The 21,248-nt window shown below is 40.3% G+C and overlaps 1 protein-coding gene across 8 annotated transcripts in view; it reads left to right on the top strand.

Annotated features, from left to right (window-relative positions):
* eif4g1b (eukaryotic translation initiation factor 4 gamma, 1b) overlaps nt 1-20,907 on the top strand; it is a 55,000-nt gene extending 34,093 nt beyond the window's left edge. For all 8 annotated transcript variants that reach the window (XM_084717011.1, XM_084717010.1, XM_084717009.1 and 5 more), the window contains 22 exons: nt 3,199-4,209; nt 4,563-4,651; nt 5,660-5,858; nt 6,984-7,117; nt 8,414-8,539; nt 8,644-9,048; nt 10,357-10,503; nt 10,602-10,838; nt 10,954-11,058; nt 12,938-13,225; nt 13,740-13,851; nt 13,954-14,068; nt 14,183-14,442; nt 14,912-15,039; nt 15,422-15,594; nt 16,708-16,833; nt 16,965-17,046; nt 17,336-17,434; nt 17,804-17,938; nt 18,282-18,363; nt 18,607-18,747; nt 19,320-20,907. In XM_084717011.1, coding sequence (XP_084573137.1) covers nt 3,199-4,209; nt 4,563-4,651; nt 5,660-5,858; nt 6,984-7,117; nt 8,414-8,539; nt 8,644-9,048; nt 10,357-10,503; nt 10,602-10,838; nt 10,954-11,058; nt 12,938-13,225; nt 13,740-13,851; nt 13,954-14,068; nt 14,183-14,442; nt 14,912-15,039; nt 15,422-15,594; nt 16,708-16,833; nt 16,965-17,046; nt 17,336-17,434; nt 17,804-17,938; nt 18,282-18,363; nt 18,607-18,747; nt 19,320-19,501 — 4,376 coding nt within the window. In that variant the 3' untranslated portion in view covers nt 19,502-20,907. The remainder of the gene's footprint in view (nt 1-3,198; nt 4,210-4,562; nt 4,652-5,659; nt 5,859-6,983; nt 7,118-8,413; nt 8,540-8,643; nt 9,049-10,356; nt 10,504-10,601; nt 10,839-10,953; nt 11,059-12,937; nt 13,226-13,739; nt 13,852-13,953; nt 14,069-14,182; nt 14,443-14,911; nt 15,040-15,421; nt 15,595-16,707; nt 16,834-16,964; nt 17,047-17,335; nt 17,435-17,803; nt 17,939-18,281; nt 18,364-18,606; nt 18,748-19,319) is intronic.
* Nucleotides 20,908-21,248: the final 341 nt, after the last annotated feature.

Here is a 21,248-nt window from a genome sequence, read left to right as displayed (position 1 = left end):
ATCTCTCCATGTCTTTTTGTATCTCTTGACTTATCTTATTATAATTTGCTTTGTAAAGTTTAGACAATCCTTTAGTGATGTTAACCCCCAGATATTTAATTTTCTTTGTATTCCAATTGAAGTGAAATGACTCCTGAATCTCTTTTGATGGAGTATAATTAAGTGCTAGAATTTGTGTTTTTGAGACATTAATTTTATATCCCGAAAGATAACCATATTTTTCTAAGAGGTTCATCAACACAGGTAGTGACTTATCTGGTTGTTCTAAGAAGGTTACAACATCATCAGCAAAAAGTCCTATTTTGTGTTCTTTGCCATTTACTATAACCCCCTTAATTTCTTCGTTTTGCCATATTGTTTGTGCCAGAGGTTCTATGAAGAGAGCAAATAGGGTGGGTGATAGGCAGCATCCTTGCCTGGTTGATCTCTGTATACTAAATTTGTTAGTCAGGCTTCCATTTATTTTGATTCTCGCAGTGGGCTGATGGTATAATGTCTTTATGCACTGTACTGCTTTACTGCTGAATCCAAATCGTTCTAACACTTTATATAAGAATTCCCAGTTTACCATATCAAATGCCTTTTCTGCGTCTATGCTTACTAGTATAGTACTTCGTTTTTTCTTTTGTGCTTGATCTACGATATGCAGGACTCTTCTAATATTATCGTGTGTTTGACGTCCTCTTATAAATCCTGTCTGATCTTCCTCTATCACTTCTGTTATAAAAGTATTCAATCGGTTAGAAATAATTGTTGTATATATTTTATAATCTACATTTAATAGTGAAATTGGTCTGTAATTCTCACAATGTTCTTTATCCCTTCCTGGTTTTGGTATGACTGAGACGATGGCTTCAGCCCATGATGGAGGTATTTTATTGTTGTGAAGTGTCCAGTTAAAAGAGGCTGAGAGTAGTGGCGCCAGCTCCTCCCTGAACATCTTCTACCACTCTGCTGGGTATCCATCACTACCCGGAGATTTATTATTCTTCAATGTATTTATTGCATCTTTCACCTCCTTTACTGTAATATCAGCTGTTAATGTCTCATTTTGTATCTGACCTATTGATGGTAAATCCAGTGAATTTAAGAAAACTCTCATTTCCTCCTCATGTGCGGATGTGGGTTGTGTGTATAATTTTTCATAATATAACCGAAAGATTTCCTCGATTTCCTCTGGTTTATCTATTCATTTATTTGTACGGGGATCTCTGATTTTATGAATATTATTAAACGCGTATTTGCTTTGCTAACAATTTCGTTGCCCTTGAGCCTGCTTCATAATAATTTTGTTTCAAGAATGTGTTCCTTTTTTCAACCTCGTCTAGTAATATATCATTTATCTTTGTTTTCATTACGTTGATTTCTTGATATATCTTTGGATCTTTTGTTTTCTGATAGCCCTGTTCTAATTCCCTCAATCTCTCTATACTTGTTCTATATGACTCTAATTTAACTTTTTTTTCGTGTGCTGTTTCAGCAATTAATTTTCCCCTGATAACTGCCTTCATGGCATCCCATAATATTGTTGGGTCTACTATTCCATTGTTATTGTCTTCTATATATCTTTTTATTTCTGCTCTTATTTTTTCCTTTCGTCGTTCACTGTTCAGTATTCCCACATTCAATCGCCATATAGTATTTCGTTTTCTACTTCTTAGGCTTAATTTTAAATAAAGTGGATTGTGGTCCGACACATCTGCCCCTCCTATCCTACATTCTTTCACTCTATGTTTATCACCAACATTCATTAAGAAATAGTCTATCCTTGAATGGACTTTATGAGCAGCTGAGTAATGTGTGTAGTCTTTTTCTTTAGGATGTAGGCTTCGCCATATATCCACCATTCCCATCTCTTTTAATGATACATTTATAAAAAAATTTATCTGCATTTTAGTTACTTTGTGACTTGTAGTATCCATACTATGATTCATAACTACATTTAAATCACCTCCACAAATTAAAATTCCTTCTGTTTCTACTGCTATAACATCAAAAAGGATCTTGAAAAAGTATTTATTGCTCTCTGGAGGCGCATATATATTTACCAGTGTAACTGGTTCATTTTCTACTCTCCCCTTTACTATTATATACCTTCCTTCTTTATCTTTGATTTGCTTTTCATACTCAAATTGAGTTGTGTTTGATATTAATATTACCACTCCCCTCCTGCGCCCCTCTTTATAAGTACTGTGATATAAATTCCTGTAACCATACCTTTTTAATTTTTCGTGTTCTAGTCTGGATAAGTGTGTCTCTTGTAAGAATAATATTTGTGCTTTTTCCTTCTTCAACTTTGTCATTACCCTTTCTTTTTTCATTCGTGCATTAAGACCATTCACATTCAGCGACATTATCTTGATGTTGTCAGTCATAATTATGGTTTACTACTCCCTGAAAATGCACTCCCAAACAATGCAGAACAAAATAATCATGAACATCCATTAACCAAACATAAACCACAAATCTGGCAAACTTCCAACTTGGGGGTATTCCTTCACTTCTCCCCAAATCCCCGTTGGTGGATGGAGGGGAAATCCTCATCTCTAATAAGGGCCCCTCCCTCGACCTTGAACTACACCCAACTTGTGGGGTACCACAATATCTAGACATGTCCAACTTAAATAACTCGACCTCTCTGTCGGTTTTTAACATATTATATAAACTAAAGAAGTCTGAATGATTCCAGATATTCACACTGTGGATCTCTTCTTTTATCAGTCATTTTAAACCCTTATATGAACATAATCCGTACAGTGTTTAATAATTAGTCTTTGTTAAATATTCTGTTATGGTCTTTGTCTATACCTGTTTTTCCATTGTCCACTTAGTTGTCTCCTTCCTCAAGCAAAACGTTTCTAAGATCTCCACTGGTAGTTTTGTAGCTTTTCTCTCGCTCGAAATTACACTATGTGAAAATAAGTCTCCTGCACCCTGTTATTTAAAATAACATTTAATATATAATATATATATTTTTTTATGTCACACCATTAGATACATTTATTGTGCAGTTCAGGGAAAAAGTGAAAAAACAGTATTTAGAAAATTAGTGACCCTTTATATTTTTACTGTATATTTGTTAACAACCCATATATGAGCAAGACAAATGCAGATTGTGAAAACAATATTGAGCTGATGAACTGAACAGTGCAATGATAATAATTTTCAGATACTTAACATTTTTTTCTGACTCTTCAGATGACAGAGGGAAACCAACGCCCCCTCCTCTGTCAAAGACTCCTGAACTTGCAAAGTGTGACCCCATCCCCACTGAGGCTACCTCCTCTGACACGAACACTAAGCCCCCTTCACCCCCTCTACTATCAGAAGCAGAGGACACCCCTCTCGACACTATTTCTACACTCGCACCTAGCGCTCCTGTTGCAGATGTGATGGATGCTCCCCCACCTCCCAGGGAACCCACCCCACCTCCCCAGTCAGCACCTGAGGTGCCCGCTTACCCTGCCCCCTTCCCCGATCCCGTCGCCACCTCTGCTGCACAAGACAAAACAGAAAAAAAAGCCACAGAGGCGACGGAGGAGGTGGTGAAAGAGGAGGCAACTGAAGCAGAGGAGGTAGCTGTCTTGTCTGACACTCCCCTCGCACCTCCCTCCACAACTAACGGTGTCACAGAGGTGGAGTCAGAAAGGCCGTCAGTCACGTTGCCACCCAGTCACGTGGAGGCCCCACTGGAGTCTCCCATCGCACAGCCAGAGGAGCTCTGCCTCCCCAACGGCCTGCCACTGCCGGCCCCTCAAGACCCCGAGGTGCCCAGCATCAGTACAGCTGAGCGTGACGACAGCCCCATCGCTGAGCCCGACATCAGCCAGCAGCCTGTTATACACACCTCCACAGCCATCGCTCAGGCGGCACCTATGCCCGTCGCGCAAGCCACACCTGCACCAGTTGACCAGCCTGCACCTGCACCCGCTGCCCAGGAGGTTCCAGCTGATCCAGTCGTCCCGGCAGCACCCGCCGAGCCTGAGGTTCAAGACATGGTTCCTCCTGTTACCCTGGATGTCAAAGAAGATACCCCAGTGCCCCAGTCTGCCGCCAAGGAAGAGAAGCCATCTTCTGCAGAGACGGTTTCCATAGCTGACAGCACCCCAGAGACAGTGCCCACTCCTCCCCCTCCCACAGCAGAGGAGCGGGAGGACACCCCACCCCCCCAGACGGTCACCCCCACCCTTGTAGAAACTACTATGCAAGGTCAGTTAATTACACATGCTAGAATATCTAATAGTTCAGAATCGTGTGTTAGTGGTACATAATTAGGTTGTAAACACTTAATAAATCATTAAAAACAATTATAAACAAGTTATAATGCGGTTTTCATGCATTGTGTGATGTGTTGGGCTGACTATTTGGCAATTAACAGCTCACTGTTGCTCTTATCTAATGTGTTATAATGGCTTACTAAAGATTTAGGAAGTATTTACAACCTAATTAGTGAGCTAATAAAACATTTTAAATCAAATATAAGGGCAGTCTTATTCACGAGAAACTTTTCTGTTACATATGTTTTTGCTGATCTTAGGCTGATTTTGTTTGTCCTCCTGTAGCTGCTGTGTCTGTGCCAAAGAAGAAGAGAAAGATGAAGGATCTGAACAAAAAGGAGGCAGTGGGAGACCTCCTGGATGCCTTTAAAGAGGTGTGTGTGTGTGCATGTGCTGTAATGCATTTATTCATTAATTCCCATGCTTTTACAGCCTGTTTAAATGAGCATGCAGTTGCTCCAAACACTCTGACACTTGCAAAGATGGAGATTTTAGCCTTAAATGCCTCTGGCACAAAGTGGGTTTTATCTATCTAGTTTGTTTTGATGTGAGTTGCAGAGTTTTGGAGATATTGGCCATAGAGATGTGTGCCCTCTTTCAGATATAATAGAACTAGATGGAATTTGGCTTAAGGTGCTCGAAGCACCAAAAATTACATTTTAAAAACGCTACAGCAATGACAAAAATCACAACCTGGTTGCTCAAGATAATCCCCAGACCTTGTTGCCATAATGCAGGAACTACTGTCTTAATAGAATGTAAACTCTTTAGACAATCTAAGCACAATTTTATTGACAGTTTCAAAATAAAATAAAGCTGTTTTAAATGTAGACTACAATACACAATACAATACACTTTAATACAGTATTGGATATAAAATGTATCCTGTTGGCTCGGTTTTGGCAGTTTGTCATAAAATTCTAGGAGACTGTGTTTTTCATTGAGAGAAAATTGCTTTCATTTTCCAGTCATGATTTCAGTGTACATGCTGCAAATGGAGGCGCCAGGGGAATAGTATGGGAACAAGTTGGGGGGGGGGGGATCAAATTACTGTAGTTATGCTTTTTTTCCCGTATGTTGTCATGTATGAAAATGATTCTGTCTCAGGCTTTTTTTCATCCATATAAGGTGTTTCTACTGTAACATAGGAAGAAAGTAGTTCCTACATGAAACTGCCAAAATGTGCATTTTTGATTTTGGGTTGAATTGTCCCTTGAAGTTGTTGTATAATTTAAATGAATCCCTAAACTACACAGTCCAGCGGGAAAAGGGGCTTAACTTTTTGGTTTTTAATGTAGCCCCCCAGAGTGGTTTTTATTTTACATATAAATTGAAACTATTTTGAGACTGCAGTCTCACTGGCCTGACCCCTCATCCATCAGGAGCAGGTAGTGGCCCCGCCGGAGCCCGAGCCAGCCCCCACCCGTGCACCAGAGACCCAGCCACTTGCTGCTTCCCCTCCGGCCCCAGAGGAAGCAGACCTGACCTGGGAGGACAAAGAGGACAAGCTAGACGCTGAGAACATTCAGCCAGATCGTCCCGAGTCAAGAGCCACTGACAAGAAGTACCAGTACAAAGAGGGTGGGTCTCTGAACCTTGATACCTTTCAGTGCCTCATGCTGGCAGTTCAGTGTGAGCAATGATCTTATCTCACTTATATTCACGACTAAGCAATGTGTCAGCCAACTACAGTTATGTTTGCTTTGTTGAAAGTGAGGGAGTGTCGTTTTACCTGATTGTGTTTCCGTTGATATGAGTGTTCAGTGGAAAACGATACTTATGTGATGGCAACGTTTTATATTTGAACAATAAGCAGCTGGGGTTCTTTAAATTGTAGGTGATCCGTAGGTGATGATTTGTAGCCTTCTTGGAGCTTTTTGTCTATTGTGTAAACTATTGATATTATATTGATTATGTTGATATTTAGGTATTTGGGAAAAAATATTGTAATATTTGATTTTGTCCATATTGCCCAGCCCTGCTATCAGTGTTTTACGATTATATCTGATGTTTCTGGATTAATATTACAGCTGCATTAATGTGTATATTGCAGTTTACTGCTGTAGATGTTTCATATTGAGCTAATTTTAACTACCTTTCACAGCGTTGGGTAGTTTAATCTATGCCAATATACCATGAAAGCACACAGCTAATGACTGACTCAGAAACAGCTTATCATATCCTGTGATAATGGAGCGTGCTTGGAATGACACGCAAACAGCCAATCATTTAACAGCTGTATTGTTCACCTGCACCATGAGCAAGTGACATAACAGTGGAAATAGCATGGAGTGAGAAAATGAGTGCAGATGATGAGGAAAGTGGTTATAAAAAAGTATAGGTCAGCTCACCAGTATGCCAGTTTTTTTTAAAGTCTGTTACCTGTGAGTCTTAATAAATAAAGTGGTTAAATTCAAAGTAGGGTGCATAATTTCAAAAGTAGTTAAGTTTTCTGTCTTCTGTTGAAAATAGATGATAAAAAGTGATATATAGACTGAAAATTATGATAAATTTACACAATGCAGAGATTACATGTACTGTACATATTGATTTATTCATTTGTTTATTTTTCAGCCTATGTGCCTCCTTGTAGACATTGTGAGGCATGATAAGAGTTAATGCCAAGGAAAATATAACTTGACAATGTTGCAAATCTTTTCAATAGAAGGACGTTCTGTTCATGTTCTGCTTTGGTTTCTCTTTCAGATCAGTGGAAGCCAATCAACACAGAGGAGAAGAAGAAATATGACAGAGAGTTTCTTCTTGGCTTCCAGTTCATCTCAGCCAGCATGAACAAGCCTGAGGGTTTACCAGCCATCAGTGACGTTGTCCTGGACAAGGTACCATCTCTCATGCTAACGACTGGGCTAGATAACAAAAATTTAATTTCAGTTGTGAAGTCCCCACTTCCCAATTTAACATTATTATGTATTAAGAACATTTTATTTATATAGAACATTATACATGCCACACAGTAAAACCCTTTCTACCAGTTGCTACAGTGTCCTAATCCTTAATAGGTGTAATGTCATCCGTAAAATAGTGGTTGTCATGGCGCATCGTTTTGACTGGCAGGATAATTTGGAGAATGAGGAGGTTCGACTAGTTGGTTTACTAGGCAACACATACTCTGTGACAAACATTTATGATTTTGATTTGTACTTTTGCTTTTGTTTTCGACGAACGGATATACAGCGGATTACTTATCTCCTGGCAACAGACTTGCAGCATGACATAGACAGAAACAGGGCCCAAAGACTTTCTCTACAAGTGCGTCTGGCACTATGATATTTTGTCCTAGGATCATTGCAAAACTTTGGTTGGTGATTTTATTCAAGTGCATAAGTCTACTGCGTGTAGAGCAATACGAGTAGTTGCATTGTCATTATGTCAGCGCATTAACAAATACGTGAAGTTATAACTCAGCCTGAGCAATGAAATGTCACTTGCCAGAAGCTCCACCAGATTCCCCGACACACTTGGCTGTATGACTGTCACTCCCGTTAGAATCAAGGGACCAATAATCAATGAGAATGATTTTGTTAACATGCTGGGACACCACTCAATCAACACCAACGCTAATTAATCACTGGAAGTTGTTGGTGCTTCACGTCAGCAATGCAGTAGAGAAACTAAACATCAAAACCGCAGAGTTTCAGTTAGAAGCTACAAAAGTACAGTGAGCTGAACACAGAGACTTTTAAAAACATCTTTCTCTCTGCTCTCTGCACACGAGTTGAGTCTCAGCTTTCCAGTGCACATCAGACAAAAAATTGTATTTCTCTCTGTATTGCAAGTTACTCTCTTACCCTGATGCACTCTCAGGAACCAAAATTTGCATTTGGTATCCATCTTGTTAGCCTCATTGTACTTTAAATTGTGCTGTCATACACTTACCTTCCCTTGCCACAGACAACCTGTCCTGTGGAGAAAAATCTTGTGAGTCAGTGAAAGTTATTTTTTTCTGTTGGTTGATCCCCCCAGAAGGACTGATGGGATGTAATCAATGTGCCTGTGATTGAAAACAGAAAAAGACAAAAAAAACAAACAAAAAAACAATAACATCAAGATAACAGCATTATATCTCAGATTATATATGAATAAAGTTTCAATTGATATTTATTCTGTCTTTTCAGGCTAATAAGACCCCTCTGCGTCAACTGGACCCCAGTCGTCTACCAGGAATGAACTGTGGCCCCGACTTCACACCTTCTTTCGCCAACCTTGGCAGGCCTGGCATGGGAGGAGGAAACAGAGGACCAGTAAGTGAAGATTTTCTTAATGTGATCCAAGAGCTCTGCACTTGAGGTTTGTTGCTCATGAATGAAATAACGACTCTGTCTCTTCCTCCTCTCTCTCCTCCCAGCCTCCAGGCATGGGCATCGGAGTCGGTGGTCCACGACGCTCTCAGCAGATCCAGAGGAAGGAGCCCAGGAAAATCATCACCAGCATGTCCCTCAGTGATGACGTGCAGCTGAACAAAGCAGAGAAGGCTTGGAAACCTTCAAATAAGAAGACGGTTCGCACTCGCGGAGACGATGAGGAGAATGACCCGGAGCAAGTTAAGACCCAGGATCTGTTTAAACGGGTGCGCAGCATCCTCAACAAACTGACCCCCCAAAAGTTTCAACAGCTAATGAAACAAGTGACGGAACTGACTATTGACACTGAGGAGAGATTGAAAGGAGTCATAGATCTTACCTTCGAAAAGGCCATCTCCGAGCCAGACTTTTCGGTGGCCTACGCCAACATGTGTCGCTGCCTTATGGGGGTAAGTGGTGCCACACACGATATTGAAAGATGTGTAGAATAAACTTGAATGTTGATTCCAGTACTGCTGTGGTTTAGGTGTTCAAAGAGCTCACTGTTGTCTTGATGTGATGTGTCTTAAATGTTAAACTAAGCACATTTAATTTCTTATATAATTTCGTTTTATAGACTAAAACTAAATTGAATACACACAAGTCAAGTATTTTTGTGATAATTATTCAGCTCTTTAAGAATTGCACTTGCTGTGGAAAAATACTTTTTGAAGATCAGAAATGCCATCAGTCCTGTCAGAAAAATGTTCCACAGATACACGTAGTCAAAGGAGAAAATAAAACCTCTTTTTTGAAGCCTTTTTTTTTCTTGCTGAAGTGAAAACAGAAATACTTCCATGAAAGTATAACATAAATGTGATATTGGTGTAGCTTGTTTTCATGTGCAGCTGTTTTTTTCATTGTCACATTCTCACAGTCTCCTGTCAAGCTTTTGAAAGTGCTCAAAATGATTTTCTCTGGCTCTTTTTGTGTTCATCACCATCATTCTTTGACACCAGTAGTTCTGATTGACAGATGATTTGTTTCTGTAAAGTGGGATAAACACTGTGGGCTAATCTGACTGACTAACTCCAGCAAATTTAAGATACAAACTTATTGAAACAAACTGGCTCACTCTTTAACACATGGATTATAGCAGTAATTATGTGCTTTTTTATTGTGGTTTTTGTTGTTAACTAGCTATTCACACTTCACACTTAAACTTTAGTAAACTGCCATGAACTTTTCTGGTCTGGGGCTTCTGTTTTTACTTACACATTATCCTGGTCACCGACAGCACCACTTACAGTCCCAAATTATTTTTCAGTTTTAGTATTATTGACAAGTTAACCAGTGAACTGGATTTCTGTGTAGCTAACTTTAGCGGTTGGTCTTACCTGTACATGTTTCTTCAAGTTAGATGCGGAGTTCTTGGATGATGATGACAGTATTTTCACAGAAGGCAGAACTCTTGTGAAGTGCACACAGACATTTTAAAATACTTTTTTAAATTGTGATCCTTGGGTGGTAGTTAAGAAACACTTGCAAATAATGAAAGTATATAAATTATCCAGATTATACTTCAAAAATATATCAAAAGAACTTGAAAACAGTTGACACATGGTTAGGTAAAAGGCAAATCTTAGTACCACTTGTTACTGATCTAAGTGATGGGATTGAGGAACTGAGGAGCAACTTAAACTAAAAAACCTTACACCCTGTCTACACCCTGTCTTTTCTTGCTCATTTTAAATAAACCTTTTCTCTGCTTTTCTCAGCTTAAAGTCCAAACCACAGATAAGCCGGGATCCACTGTGAATTTCCGCAAGCTGCTGCTAAATCGATGCCAGAAGGAGTTTGAAAAGGATAAAGATGACGACGAGATCTTTGAGAAGAAGCAGAAAGAGCTTGAGGCTGCCTCAGAGGTATAATACTGCCTCATAAGAAAAAATTAGTTGCCTGGTTGTTCCCTCCTGTCCTTTTTTTCCACCATCTTTTATATGTGACACTGTGTCGCTTGCAGGAGGAGGAGAAGCAGCGGCTCATCGAGGAGCTACAGGACGCTAAAGACAAGGCCAGGAGGCGCTCACTGGGCAACATCAAGTTCATTGGTGAGCTTTTCAAGCTTAAAATGCTCACAGAGGTCATCATGCATGACTGCATTGTAAAGCTGCTCAAAAACCATGATGAGGAGTCCCTGGAGTGCCTGTGTAGACTGTTGTCCACCATTGGCAAAGACCTCGACTTTGAGAAGGCCAAGGTACAACACACACGGTTAGATGGTGTGACAAATGCATATGTATACTTAAAAATTTGTAGCTAGATCAAGTTTTGTGTAGGAGGTTGACTCACCAAACTGTTGTGGTCATCCTCAGCCTCGTATGGACCAGTACTTCAATCAGATGGAGAAAATCATAAAGGAGAGGAAGACCACCTCCAGGATCCGCTTCATGTTGCAGGATGTGCTGGACCTTCGACGGGTAAAGCATAAACACACAAATATAGTGCACACATGCAACTAAGATCGGGGTTCCTCTCATCCTGTAAAGCCTGGAAAACAGTTTTCCAGTCAAAACACATGAAAAATGAGAGAGTTTTAAAATAGTTTAATAATGCTAAATCGCTTAGCATGTTTGGCTGAGTTGCTAAAGTTGATGTACTTGCAAGTTGTCAGTGGTAACTGGAAAAGGAAAAATGCATTGTTGAGATATGTGATCTTTTTTCCCAAGGCTTTCCACTTGCAAATCTAAAAAAAAAAGAAAGCATGACTGCCTTTATAATGTTATGAATGTTGTAAGATTGTATTGTGAGAGAGATGGAAGGTGATGAAGACATGATGTCAAATTCTTTGCTCAAAATCACATCACATAATCACTATCAGTGAACAGCAGGACCTCATGGGCTCTCATAGCCAGAGGTGGCTGCTGTTTTCCAGGAAGGAGAGTGACAAAGAGTTGGTAGAGAGGACTGACCAGGTTGTGGCAACTATTCCCACATATAAATTTGTCGATTTTTCTCATACAAAGTTGCCAAAAAAGAATACCACATTACTGCTGTTTGTTCATAAAACAGAGCTGTGTGGGTTGAAGTGTGGGAGGATTTTCAGTCAACTGCAGCACCATTGTAGAATTTTACTGGGGTCTAGAGAGTTAAAGACTCCATTTCTCCCCGTAGGCTTCAAAAGTCCTGGACAATGATCTCTAGAAAAGAGTGGCGACCCTGCTTGCATTCATAGCTCAGAGAATTTTAGCTGTTTATAGCAACTCAAGGGAAGTGGTTGTAAGCGGTGCCAAACACACCACATGAAATGATTGACAGTGGTCCAAAGCTGCTACCACTGCCAAGCCTTGTTGTCAAAATATGTCTGGTCAGACAAGAACTGTCAAAGTATTTACACTGTCTATCTCCATAACAAAGACAGACATCATGGGATGTTTTTATGCCAGAAAATGTGTTAAACTTGTTCATTAAGAAGATCATCTAGTGTTTTCATTAGTTTGTGTCTCGCTGTGTTTTCAAGTATAGTGTTACAAAGCATTTCATTCTCGCGTTGTTGCTTATTTCTGTGAAGGAATGCTGCAGTCCTGTAGTTAGTCTCCCAGTCCCGCCCACACAGTGTTACAAAACCTGCTGTCTTCAGTGCTTTTACAAGCCAAAATCAGCTGCTCCAAGTCAGCACATTGGCCTAATTTAACTGTGAAACACACACTTTATTTCCTTTCTAACCAAAGACCGAAGAGAAGAGTTGCTGGGGCGTTGCTCATTTAATCCCTTTCAAATCTAGTTTCTCACTTGAAAACCATAGTCATTTGGCATTAATACTCCTCGATGCCTTTTGATTATCTCATCAGTCATAATAAGAAACTATTCAGTACAATTACAAAAACAGTCTACCAAACACTTATTTTATAAAAAATTAAAATGGTGATGTAGACAGAGAAATTACACTGTGACTGTATTATTTTCATGGTTGATTAATCTGTTTAATTTCTCGATTAACCGATGAGAATTAACTTTTTATTCCTTAAAAAATGTCTCAAACAGATCAATTTATTATCCAAATAGTTTGCTTTGGGTTGTAGGTAAAACGAGGCATTTTAGGACATCTTCTCAGGCTTTGGATTGATTGATGATTGAATGATTTTCACCATTTACAGGCATTGTAAGACAAACAGCTATTAATTTATCAATTGAGAAAATAATACTCAGATTAATCAACTATGAAAATTTATCACAGTATTATCATACCTTGAGTTTTGGCATTGTTACCTCTTGAAAACTAATTGATTAATTAATTCGCTGTTTGTCATCATTCATCTCTGCTCTGTACTCACAATCTCTCTCTCCACCCGATCCCAGAACAACTGGGTTCCCCGGCGAGGCGACCAGGGCCCCAAAACCATCGATCAGATCCACAAGGACGCCGAGATGGAGGAGCACAGAGAGCAGATGAAGGTTCAGCAAGCCCTTGTCTCCAAGAAGGAGTCAGGCAGTGGTCCTGGAGGCAGGATGGGTGGAGGTCCTGGGGGTCGTGGGGGCCCTCACACCCCAGGCCGTGGCGCTCCTCCCCAGGACGAGGGCTGGAACACAGTGCCCATCTCAAAGAACCGACCTATTGACACCTCTCGCCTTAGCAAAATCACTAAGGTAGGAGAGAGACGAAGTTTTCACCAGGTGTCTAAGGGTTAGTTTGGATTATGTGAAGTGGGATTGTATGAGGTATTTATCAATAGTCAGTGTATCAATTACAGTACATGGTGTTCGACACACCTGCACAGTAAAATTATTGTTTTTTCTTAAGAAGTTTGGTTACTTTGGAAAGAAAATATTTGGCTTACATAACAGCGGTTTCAGCCATTTCTGTCTGGCAGCATGGTACAGCTGTGAAAATACTGGATGTGCCAACTTCCTGGACTTAATACAGTGACTCTTGATAAGTACCAAATATAAGCCTACTTCAAATTATCCAAACTATTTCTTTAATATTTATCATACACAATCAGTTTGATGCTAACTCTGTGAGACTTCAGGGTTACCGTGTTGAATTTTTTGGATTTTCACAACAATTTTTCATATCCACCATCACTTCACCTGAAACAGGGCAGATCAGAGATTTCTACTGAAATGTAGTGTGTTTTTAACCAACACTCTTTCCTTTCAGACTCCTGTTCTCGACTTCAACAATCAGTTGCTCGCCCCCGGAGGTAAAGGCACATGGGGCAGCTGGGGGAAGGGCAGCAGTGGTGGCACCAGCACCAAACCTGCAGATTCTGGTAGGTTTGCCAGACTGATGTGTTTATAAATCAAATAAGCATCTAGTCGAGCATCTCAAAGCAGAAACTCAGTATGTGCTATGTGTGTGCTGTCATCCCCAGGCTCAGAGGCAGGCGGCCGTCCAGCCACCAGCACTCTGAACAGGTTCTCAGCCTTACAGCAGCCTTCATCCTCGTCAGGATCCTCACTGGACTCAGACAGGCGAGTTCCTCAGAGGTGAGGAACAGGACACAGTTTTCAAAGCCCTCAAATTAATGCACTGTGGGAAAGACAGATTTGCAGTTGTTTGGTAACTTTCCCTGACTCTGCTTTCCCTCTGTCCTTCTACAGAAACAGCTCAAGTCGAGAGCGCGGAGATAACTATGACCGCTCAAATCGTGGCGGCGACCGATTCGACAGACGGGACGAGCGACGGGACGACCGGGATCGAAACCGACTGCAGGTCACCAAGCGCAGCTTCAGCCGGGAGAATGAAGAACGGAGCCGGGAGAGAGAGCAGCGTGGTTCGGCCGATCCTGTCCGCAGAGTAGCTAGCATGACGGACGACAGAGACAGAGGCAGCAGAGAGAGAGCCAGGAGCAAAGATAACGGTAGGTGGCAAGACATACAGCAGTACTGTTTTTTAAAATTCTAAGATTATAAATCAGCCCCCTGCATTAACTGTCTGAAGCTGAAAAGGGTAGACCTACATTATTGTATTATAATGTCAGTCATAATGGTGGTACTTGGAGTGTGACGAACACTGACTTGCATAAAAAATCTGTGAAACTTGTACCATGTTAAGAGTTAAATTGTTTGGGAACTCCAAGTATAAACCAGAATGTCATTTTTTCCAAAAATTCCATTTAAAGCAAAGGGAATTTTAGCACAAAAACAGGTTATCAACACCCAAGAAATGTTTTTATCAGACATCTATGAACTCTGAACTACATGCTATACTTACCATACTCATAGGTTCTACAACAAGTACACTTTGGGAATGATGTCTAGCTAAAATTGGCATAAATGCTGATTTCTAGAACAGAATTTAAATTTTTGTTTTCGTATTTGTGTGAACAGCAAAGCGGGAGGCAGCTGCCACACCCCCACCTCCCCAGACCCCCACCAAGCCTGCCTTGACTGAGGAAGAGCTGAACAAGAAGTCCACAGCCATCATCGAGGAGTACCTCCATATCAATGACATGAAGGTACACACGTGAAAATGAATCTATTTCTTCCAGTTCCGTTTCTCCCTTACAAAAAAATCATTTGTTTCTGTGGCAGCTGGACAATAACAGGCTCACCATAGCTCATCTGTTTAACACTTAAAATATGAAGTGGCAAGAGATGTTTGCTTTGCATTAGCACACGTCTGATACGACTGTAAGAGGCCTCTTGCTGAACAAAGACACTTCTGTCAATAAGATAAAATAACAAACGGTAATGCTGAAGTGCCTGCATACACTGTTTTGTCTGTGTCTACATCACAGGAACAGTTGCAGCCGCACAGAAGCGTGCCAGCACCAACTACGAGTCCTGTAGCGCCTCTAACTCTTATATCAATGTGCATGTCCTTCTCTGCCCCTATAGGAGGCTCTGCAGTGTGTGCAGGAGCTGAACAGCCCCCAGCTGCTGTTTGTGTTTGTACGAAACGGGCTGGAGTCGACACTGGAGCGCAGCACCATCGCCAGGGAGCACATGGGCCTGCTGCTGCACCAGCTCATCAAGACCGGCCTCCTCCCAACACTGCAGTACTATAAAGGGTCAGTATGGAGCCCTAGAGAGGTTGTTCACTCTTAGTGAGTTTCACAAAAAACATGAATAGCTATGAAAAGAGTGCCCTTTTCCCCCATATATTCTTTTATTGGAAACCAGTATCATACGAATGTCAAATACAAAGTACATGACTGTGCTCCAAAATAGTTTTTCCCCTTTCTCCTTCCAGAGAAATAAAAAAAATGCCTTTCTCCAAACTCCTTACATGCCAAACTCTTAGACAGGCAGAAAAGAAAATGAGCACATATAAAAACTAAATAAAACACTCACACAGAAAATATATAGAATATATAAAATCTAAAAAAAAGGAAGGAATGTACAGGAAGAAGGATATGACGTACTTACTTCAGAGAACAGAACAGATGCTTTGAGAATCAGTTAGGGTACTACTACTCAAAAACATTTAATCAAGTAACCTGGATGTTGTAGAGGGTGAATTCAGCCTTATCCACTTTAACATGATACGTCTTTATTGGGGAAATAAAAGCAACAACATCATAATTCTTCTTGGTGAGACTGACTGGTTTTAGAAAAACCCAAAAGATGGCTATCATAGAGACAGTTTTCATATAGAGATCACACCATGTGCCTTAGGGAGTGAATGTTCTCAACATCAAGAGAAAACACCACAAGCTGAGGAAAGGATGTAAAATATGCAGGCAAACCACAAGCTTGAAAATACCAAAATAAAAAAAATGGGACCAGGGTAAATTATACTTAAAACAGATCTCATTAAAAGCAGGAAAATGGAGCACATGTAATAAGTAAATGAATAAATCCAAGAGCAAGTGCAGCTGGACCAAACTTTTTTGTGAGAGCAGAGCATTGCTTCAAGTGTTGACTGAAATAAAGTTAGTAACAGCAGGATTTAAATGAACAGGAGCCCACAGTAGAAATGCTGGCTGTAAATAGTAAGTTAGTCACCGAAAAGCAATATTTTTAAGCAGTTGCTGAAATTGAGAAATGTTTAAACCACTGTGCTGAGTTTCCCATCTGTTATGTTCTTTTTGATACGTTCTTAATTTTTTAAACCCTGAACAAACTTTGACATGTGTGTAATGTGTGTGTGTGTGTGTGTGTGTGTGTGTGTGTTTCCTCAGGCTTCAAGAAATCCTGGAGTTGGCTGAGGACATGGCGATAGACATCCCCCACATCTGGCTGTACCTGGCAGAACTGATCACTCCCATGCTCCACGAGGGAGGCATCCCCATGGGAGAACTTTTCAGGTTAGTCCCAGGCTTCACTCGGCCCCTCAGCACATTAAAAAAATGAAATCTGCCCGATATAAGATAACTTTTGGGTTGTTCTTAACTTGTTCGTTTGATATTTGACCTCGGTTTACCTTTTATGTCTTCAGGGAGATGTCAAAGCCTTTGATCCCGCTGGGCAAAGCTGGAGTCCTGCTGGCCCACATCCTCACTTTACTCTGCAAAGGAATGGTGAGAACCAACCAATTATATGATCCCTTATCTGTATTATATTGTATGTAATAGACCATTAAGGGTTTTAAAATATTTTGAACTGACACATTTTATGTCAGTTGCTATTTTAATTCTGCTTTTTTCGTATATAAACTCACCATTTTTTTCCAAGAGAGTTCTTAGCAGGATGGAAAAAAACTCTTGAAAGGCATGTTGAAGCCAGCCACTGGCCATGATGAATGTTAGCCACAGTGTGATCAGTGAGTGTGTCCATCTCTTTACATCCAACCTGTGTCTCCCTCATCAGAGCCATAAAAAGGCAGGTACGATGTGGAGAGAGGCTGGCCTCCGGTGGAAAGACTTCCTTCCTGAGGATGAAGATGTCAACAAGTTTGTGACCGAAAAGGTGAGCAGTCACTCTCAAGCTTCATTATGATCAACTAAGGAAATCCACTACAATATTCTCACAATATTAAATTGTTAATCATCATTTATTAGAGAATAGACCTATAGTAAAGTTATGAGACTGTACTATGCTATCAAAACCTTTGCTTACATGTTTAAATTTTCAACAGAAGCGACTATGGTATTACATAAATGCAAAGTTCACGAGAGTAAATGTCAGCACTATAGTCCCTTCTCAGTATTACTGTAACAGTTGAATGTGAGTTTCTTTTCAGGCACTGGATTATAACTGGAGTGAGTAAAAGTAACATGAGCAGTATGTTTAAAAGATGAGCATGAATCCTGTTTGTCTCTTCATGATGTCAACCAGGATGTGGAGTTCACACTGGGTGATGAGTCAGAGAAAAACAAGAAGAAGGAGCTGAGCTCTACAGAGCTGACCAAACAGCTGGACAGACTGATCCAGGACAAAGCCGACAACCAGAGGATCTTTGACTGGATTGAGGTTTGTGCTCCTGCTTGTTTGTCATTTCTGCTATTATTTTATTTCCATTTTCATTTGGAGTAGACCATGCAATGGGTTGTGTGTCAAAGATCTGCACTCTGTGTTTCCATCTGGTTCCATTGATAATCTTGCAGACTTATAATGAGGGTAAATAAAAATAAAAATAAAGTGAGGACATGACTTAACCTAAAAAATGTGGTCATAGCTTTAAGAATCTTGCCTACAAACTAATGTGATAAGCTTAAAGTTTGGATGTTTACCTTCTCCAGCATGATATTGTCATTATTTGTTTGAGTCTCTGGTTTCCTGTCTGTGTGTAAATCCATTTGTCTCTGTGCTGTAGGCCAACCTGGATGAGCAGCAGACCTCCTCCAACATGTTTGTCAGAGCTCTGATGACGTGCATCTGCCAGTCAGCAGTCATCTGTGAGTCAGCATGTACCCTTTACATTCCTCATTAAAGCCTACAGATACTGCACTCTGATGAAGATTAGACAGATTTTAACTAATCAATATGCTGGCGGTGACTGAAGCATATGAATGAAAATGTGTCAGACAGTAGAGAGAGTCTGATGTCACTTTAACATGTGAAGTCAGTGCTGACATACAAACTGAGCATTGGCTGTCTTGGTAAATTACGTTTTGCTAAAAATGACTGCTTGCCTTCAGGTGAGAACCCCTACAAGGTGGACGGTGAGCAGATCAAGCAGAGGGCCAAGCTGCTGCAGAAATACCTGAAGGATGAACAGAAGGAGCTGCAGGCTCTGTACGCCCTGCAGGCCCTGATGGTGCAGATGGAGCAACCTGCCAGTGAGTAGCTGTCTTTGTTACCGCAGATACTTGATTTTTGCGAGCACCTACAGATACTCTAGATCAGAGATCAGATCTAGATCATTATATTTTTTAGTTGTGTTTGTTTCTATGTAACTACATGCCAAATTCCTTTAATTGAATTGTGAAAACTTGAGTTATGTGGATTCTGATTAATAGATTCAAATATATATATATATATATATATATTTTTTTTTTTGCCAACTATTTTGATTAATCATTTGTTATTTTTCAAGCAAAAACTTTTTGCTGGTTCCAGCTTCTTAGATGTGAGGATTTGCTGCTTTTCTACATCATTTATGACAGTAAATGAAGATTCCTTGAGATGTGGACTGTCAGTTCTTTGATATTTTATAGACTGAAGAGTTAATTGATCAACTGAGGAAATAATCAGCAGATTAATGAATAATGAAAATAACTGATAGTTGTAGCCCTAATTATAGGGCTTGTTAAGCTTTTTGACATGAAACTGCTTTTAGATTTTGTTGAATTTTGTTTACATTGTGGTGAAATACCTTGTGAACATACCTTTTGTCTGTTCCCTGCATCAGATCTGCTGCGGATGTTCTTTGACACTCTTTATGACGAGGACGTGATCAAAGAGGAGGCCTTCTGCAAATGGGAGTCGAGCAAAGACCCCACCGAGCAGCAGGGCAAGGGCGTGGCCCTCAAGTCCGTCACCGCCTTCTTCACTTGGCTCCGTGAGGCCGAGGACGAGTCCGACAACAGCTAGGGGCCCCGTCGGACCGCCGGGAGGACTGGTTGAGAGTTTAGAGAGGATCCTTGGGGGAGAGCGAATGTTCTGTGGATGATTCAGACGTTTCTGAATCAGCAAAATCCTTCTGCATAAACAGAAAAAAAGCGAGAAAAAAATTCTTCAACTGGGAGAGATTGTATTATGGATCGATCGTTCGATCACGTTATTTTTTTGTTTTCTTTTTTTGGGGGGGGGGTTTTCTTGTTTTTCCTTGCGCAAACCGAATGTCTTTTTTGAAACAAATGAAAATGCAGGATTAAGAGAATAGATATGAGAGAGAGAATGCTGAGAAGCGTTACAAGCCGTGGGAGATGATGCTGTTTCCTTCAGTATTTTGTTTTTTGAGGTTTATCTCCTGTTTTCAAATGGTTTTTCCTCGCCACGGCAACACTATTCAAGACACTTTGCTTAATGACAGATATAGTAAAAAAAACTTTAAAAGGCTGTTCACATCTATATTTTTGATGACTTCATCCTTTGTCATGTGGACACGACACAGCAACATTGTCATGTCACATGTATGGTGTTTGATCTACATGACTTGCTTGTGTAGACGGCTAGTTTTTTGTTTCCCTTTTTTTCCAGTGTTGGATGATTGGAGTGTGTGTTTTGTAATAAAATAGAAAACTACAAAGAAAAGTGGCAAGAGCTGTCTAACGGACATTTCAGATTGGAGTAACGGTTGTGGACTCCCAAGGACTTCATGCAGACTTAAAAGAGAACGGTGTCACTATGGGGAGGGGCAATGAACACTGACCATTTTGCTGCTGGGGGGTGACAATGCTTCCCCTTGACGCCCCACAACCCCACTCTGAACCCCCAATATACCCTCCAATGTGTCTGTTTCACTCGTTTCCTGCGCTTCATCAAAACTGTGGACTAACAAAGGGAGGGCAAGAGCGAGGGCTGCACCTTCCTACAAAGCCTGTTGTTGGATTTTAAAAAGATAAATATCATTATTGAAACTTGAAAAAAAAGTATACTGTCAAAAATCCACTTAAATGAAAATGGACTTTAAAAATAGTTTAACAGTACAAATCCTAAGGCCTTTTCTGCTTCCATGAGTGGAAATGCATTTCAGGAGAGTTCTGTAAATATATGGTGGATTGTTTTTTTTTTTTTTCTGTTTTTGATTTTTTTGTTTTTGTTTTGTTTTTGTTTTTTTTCTTTACCCTGTATTTATATTTTCTCTCCACAGCTGGCAGAAGGTGCTTGTAGTTATCCAACCCAAGTCATTGATTACAATTTAATTGAAAATTTGTAAATATTTTTTGCTTTACTTTATTAAAAAGATATTTAATTAAAGAAAATTAATGCCTCTTTTCACATCCAAAACTGGAAGAGATAATAAAGATCGTTGCCAATAAAAGTAAACCCCCATACTTGTGTGTTTGTGAAAACTATTTGGACGCTAAATTTTCTGCTAATGTGGGACTGGACTGGCCTCGCTGACCCCAGACATGACTCTATCTCTGATTTTACTCACAGCAGAGCTGATCACATCTGTTGTACATTGCAGCAGTTTGTGTTCCTCGGGACATTTAAAGGAATTATTGTATTTATTTTCTCAAAATAGGTTAAACTTGTAGCTCTCGTCAGACTTTGTTTATGGCACTATTGTGACCATGTAGGATCTTCAGGTACTTTAAATGCGCCCTGTGGAGTTTTCTGTGTTTACAGTCTCAAAACTGTGGTAATCCATGAGGCACTGGTGGATTTGTGG

The sequence above is a fragment of the Lutjanus erythropterus genome, chromosome 4 (assembly GCF_056507025.1).
Source record: "Lutjanus erythropterus isolate fLutEry1 chromosome 4, fLutEry1.hap2, whole genome shotgun sequence".
Taxonomy (NCBI): domain Eukaryota; kingdom Metazoa; phylum Chordata; class Actinopteri; order Lutjaniformes; family Lutjanidae; genus Lutjanus; species Lutjanus erythropterus.
The sequence above is the reverse complement of the archived record's forward strand: the minus strand, read 5'-3'. Positions and strand labels throughout refer to the sequence as shown.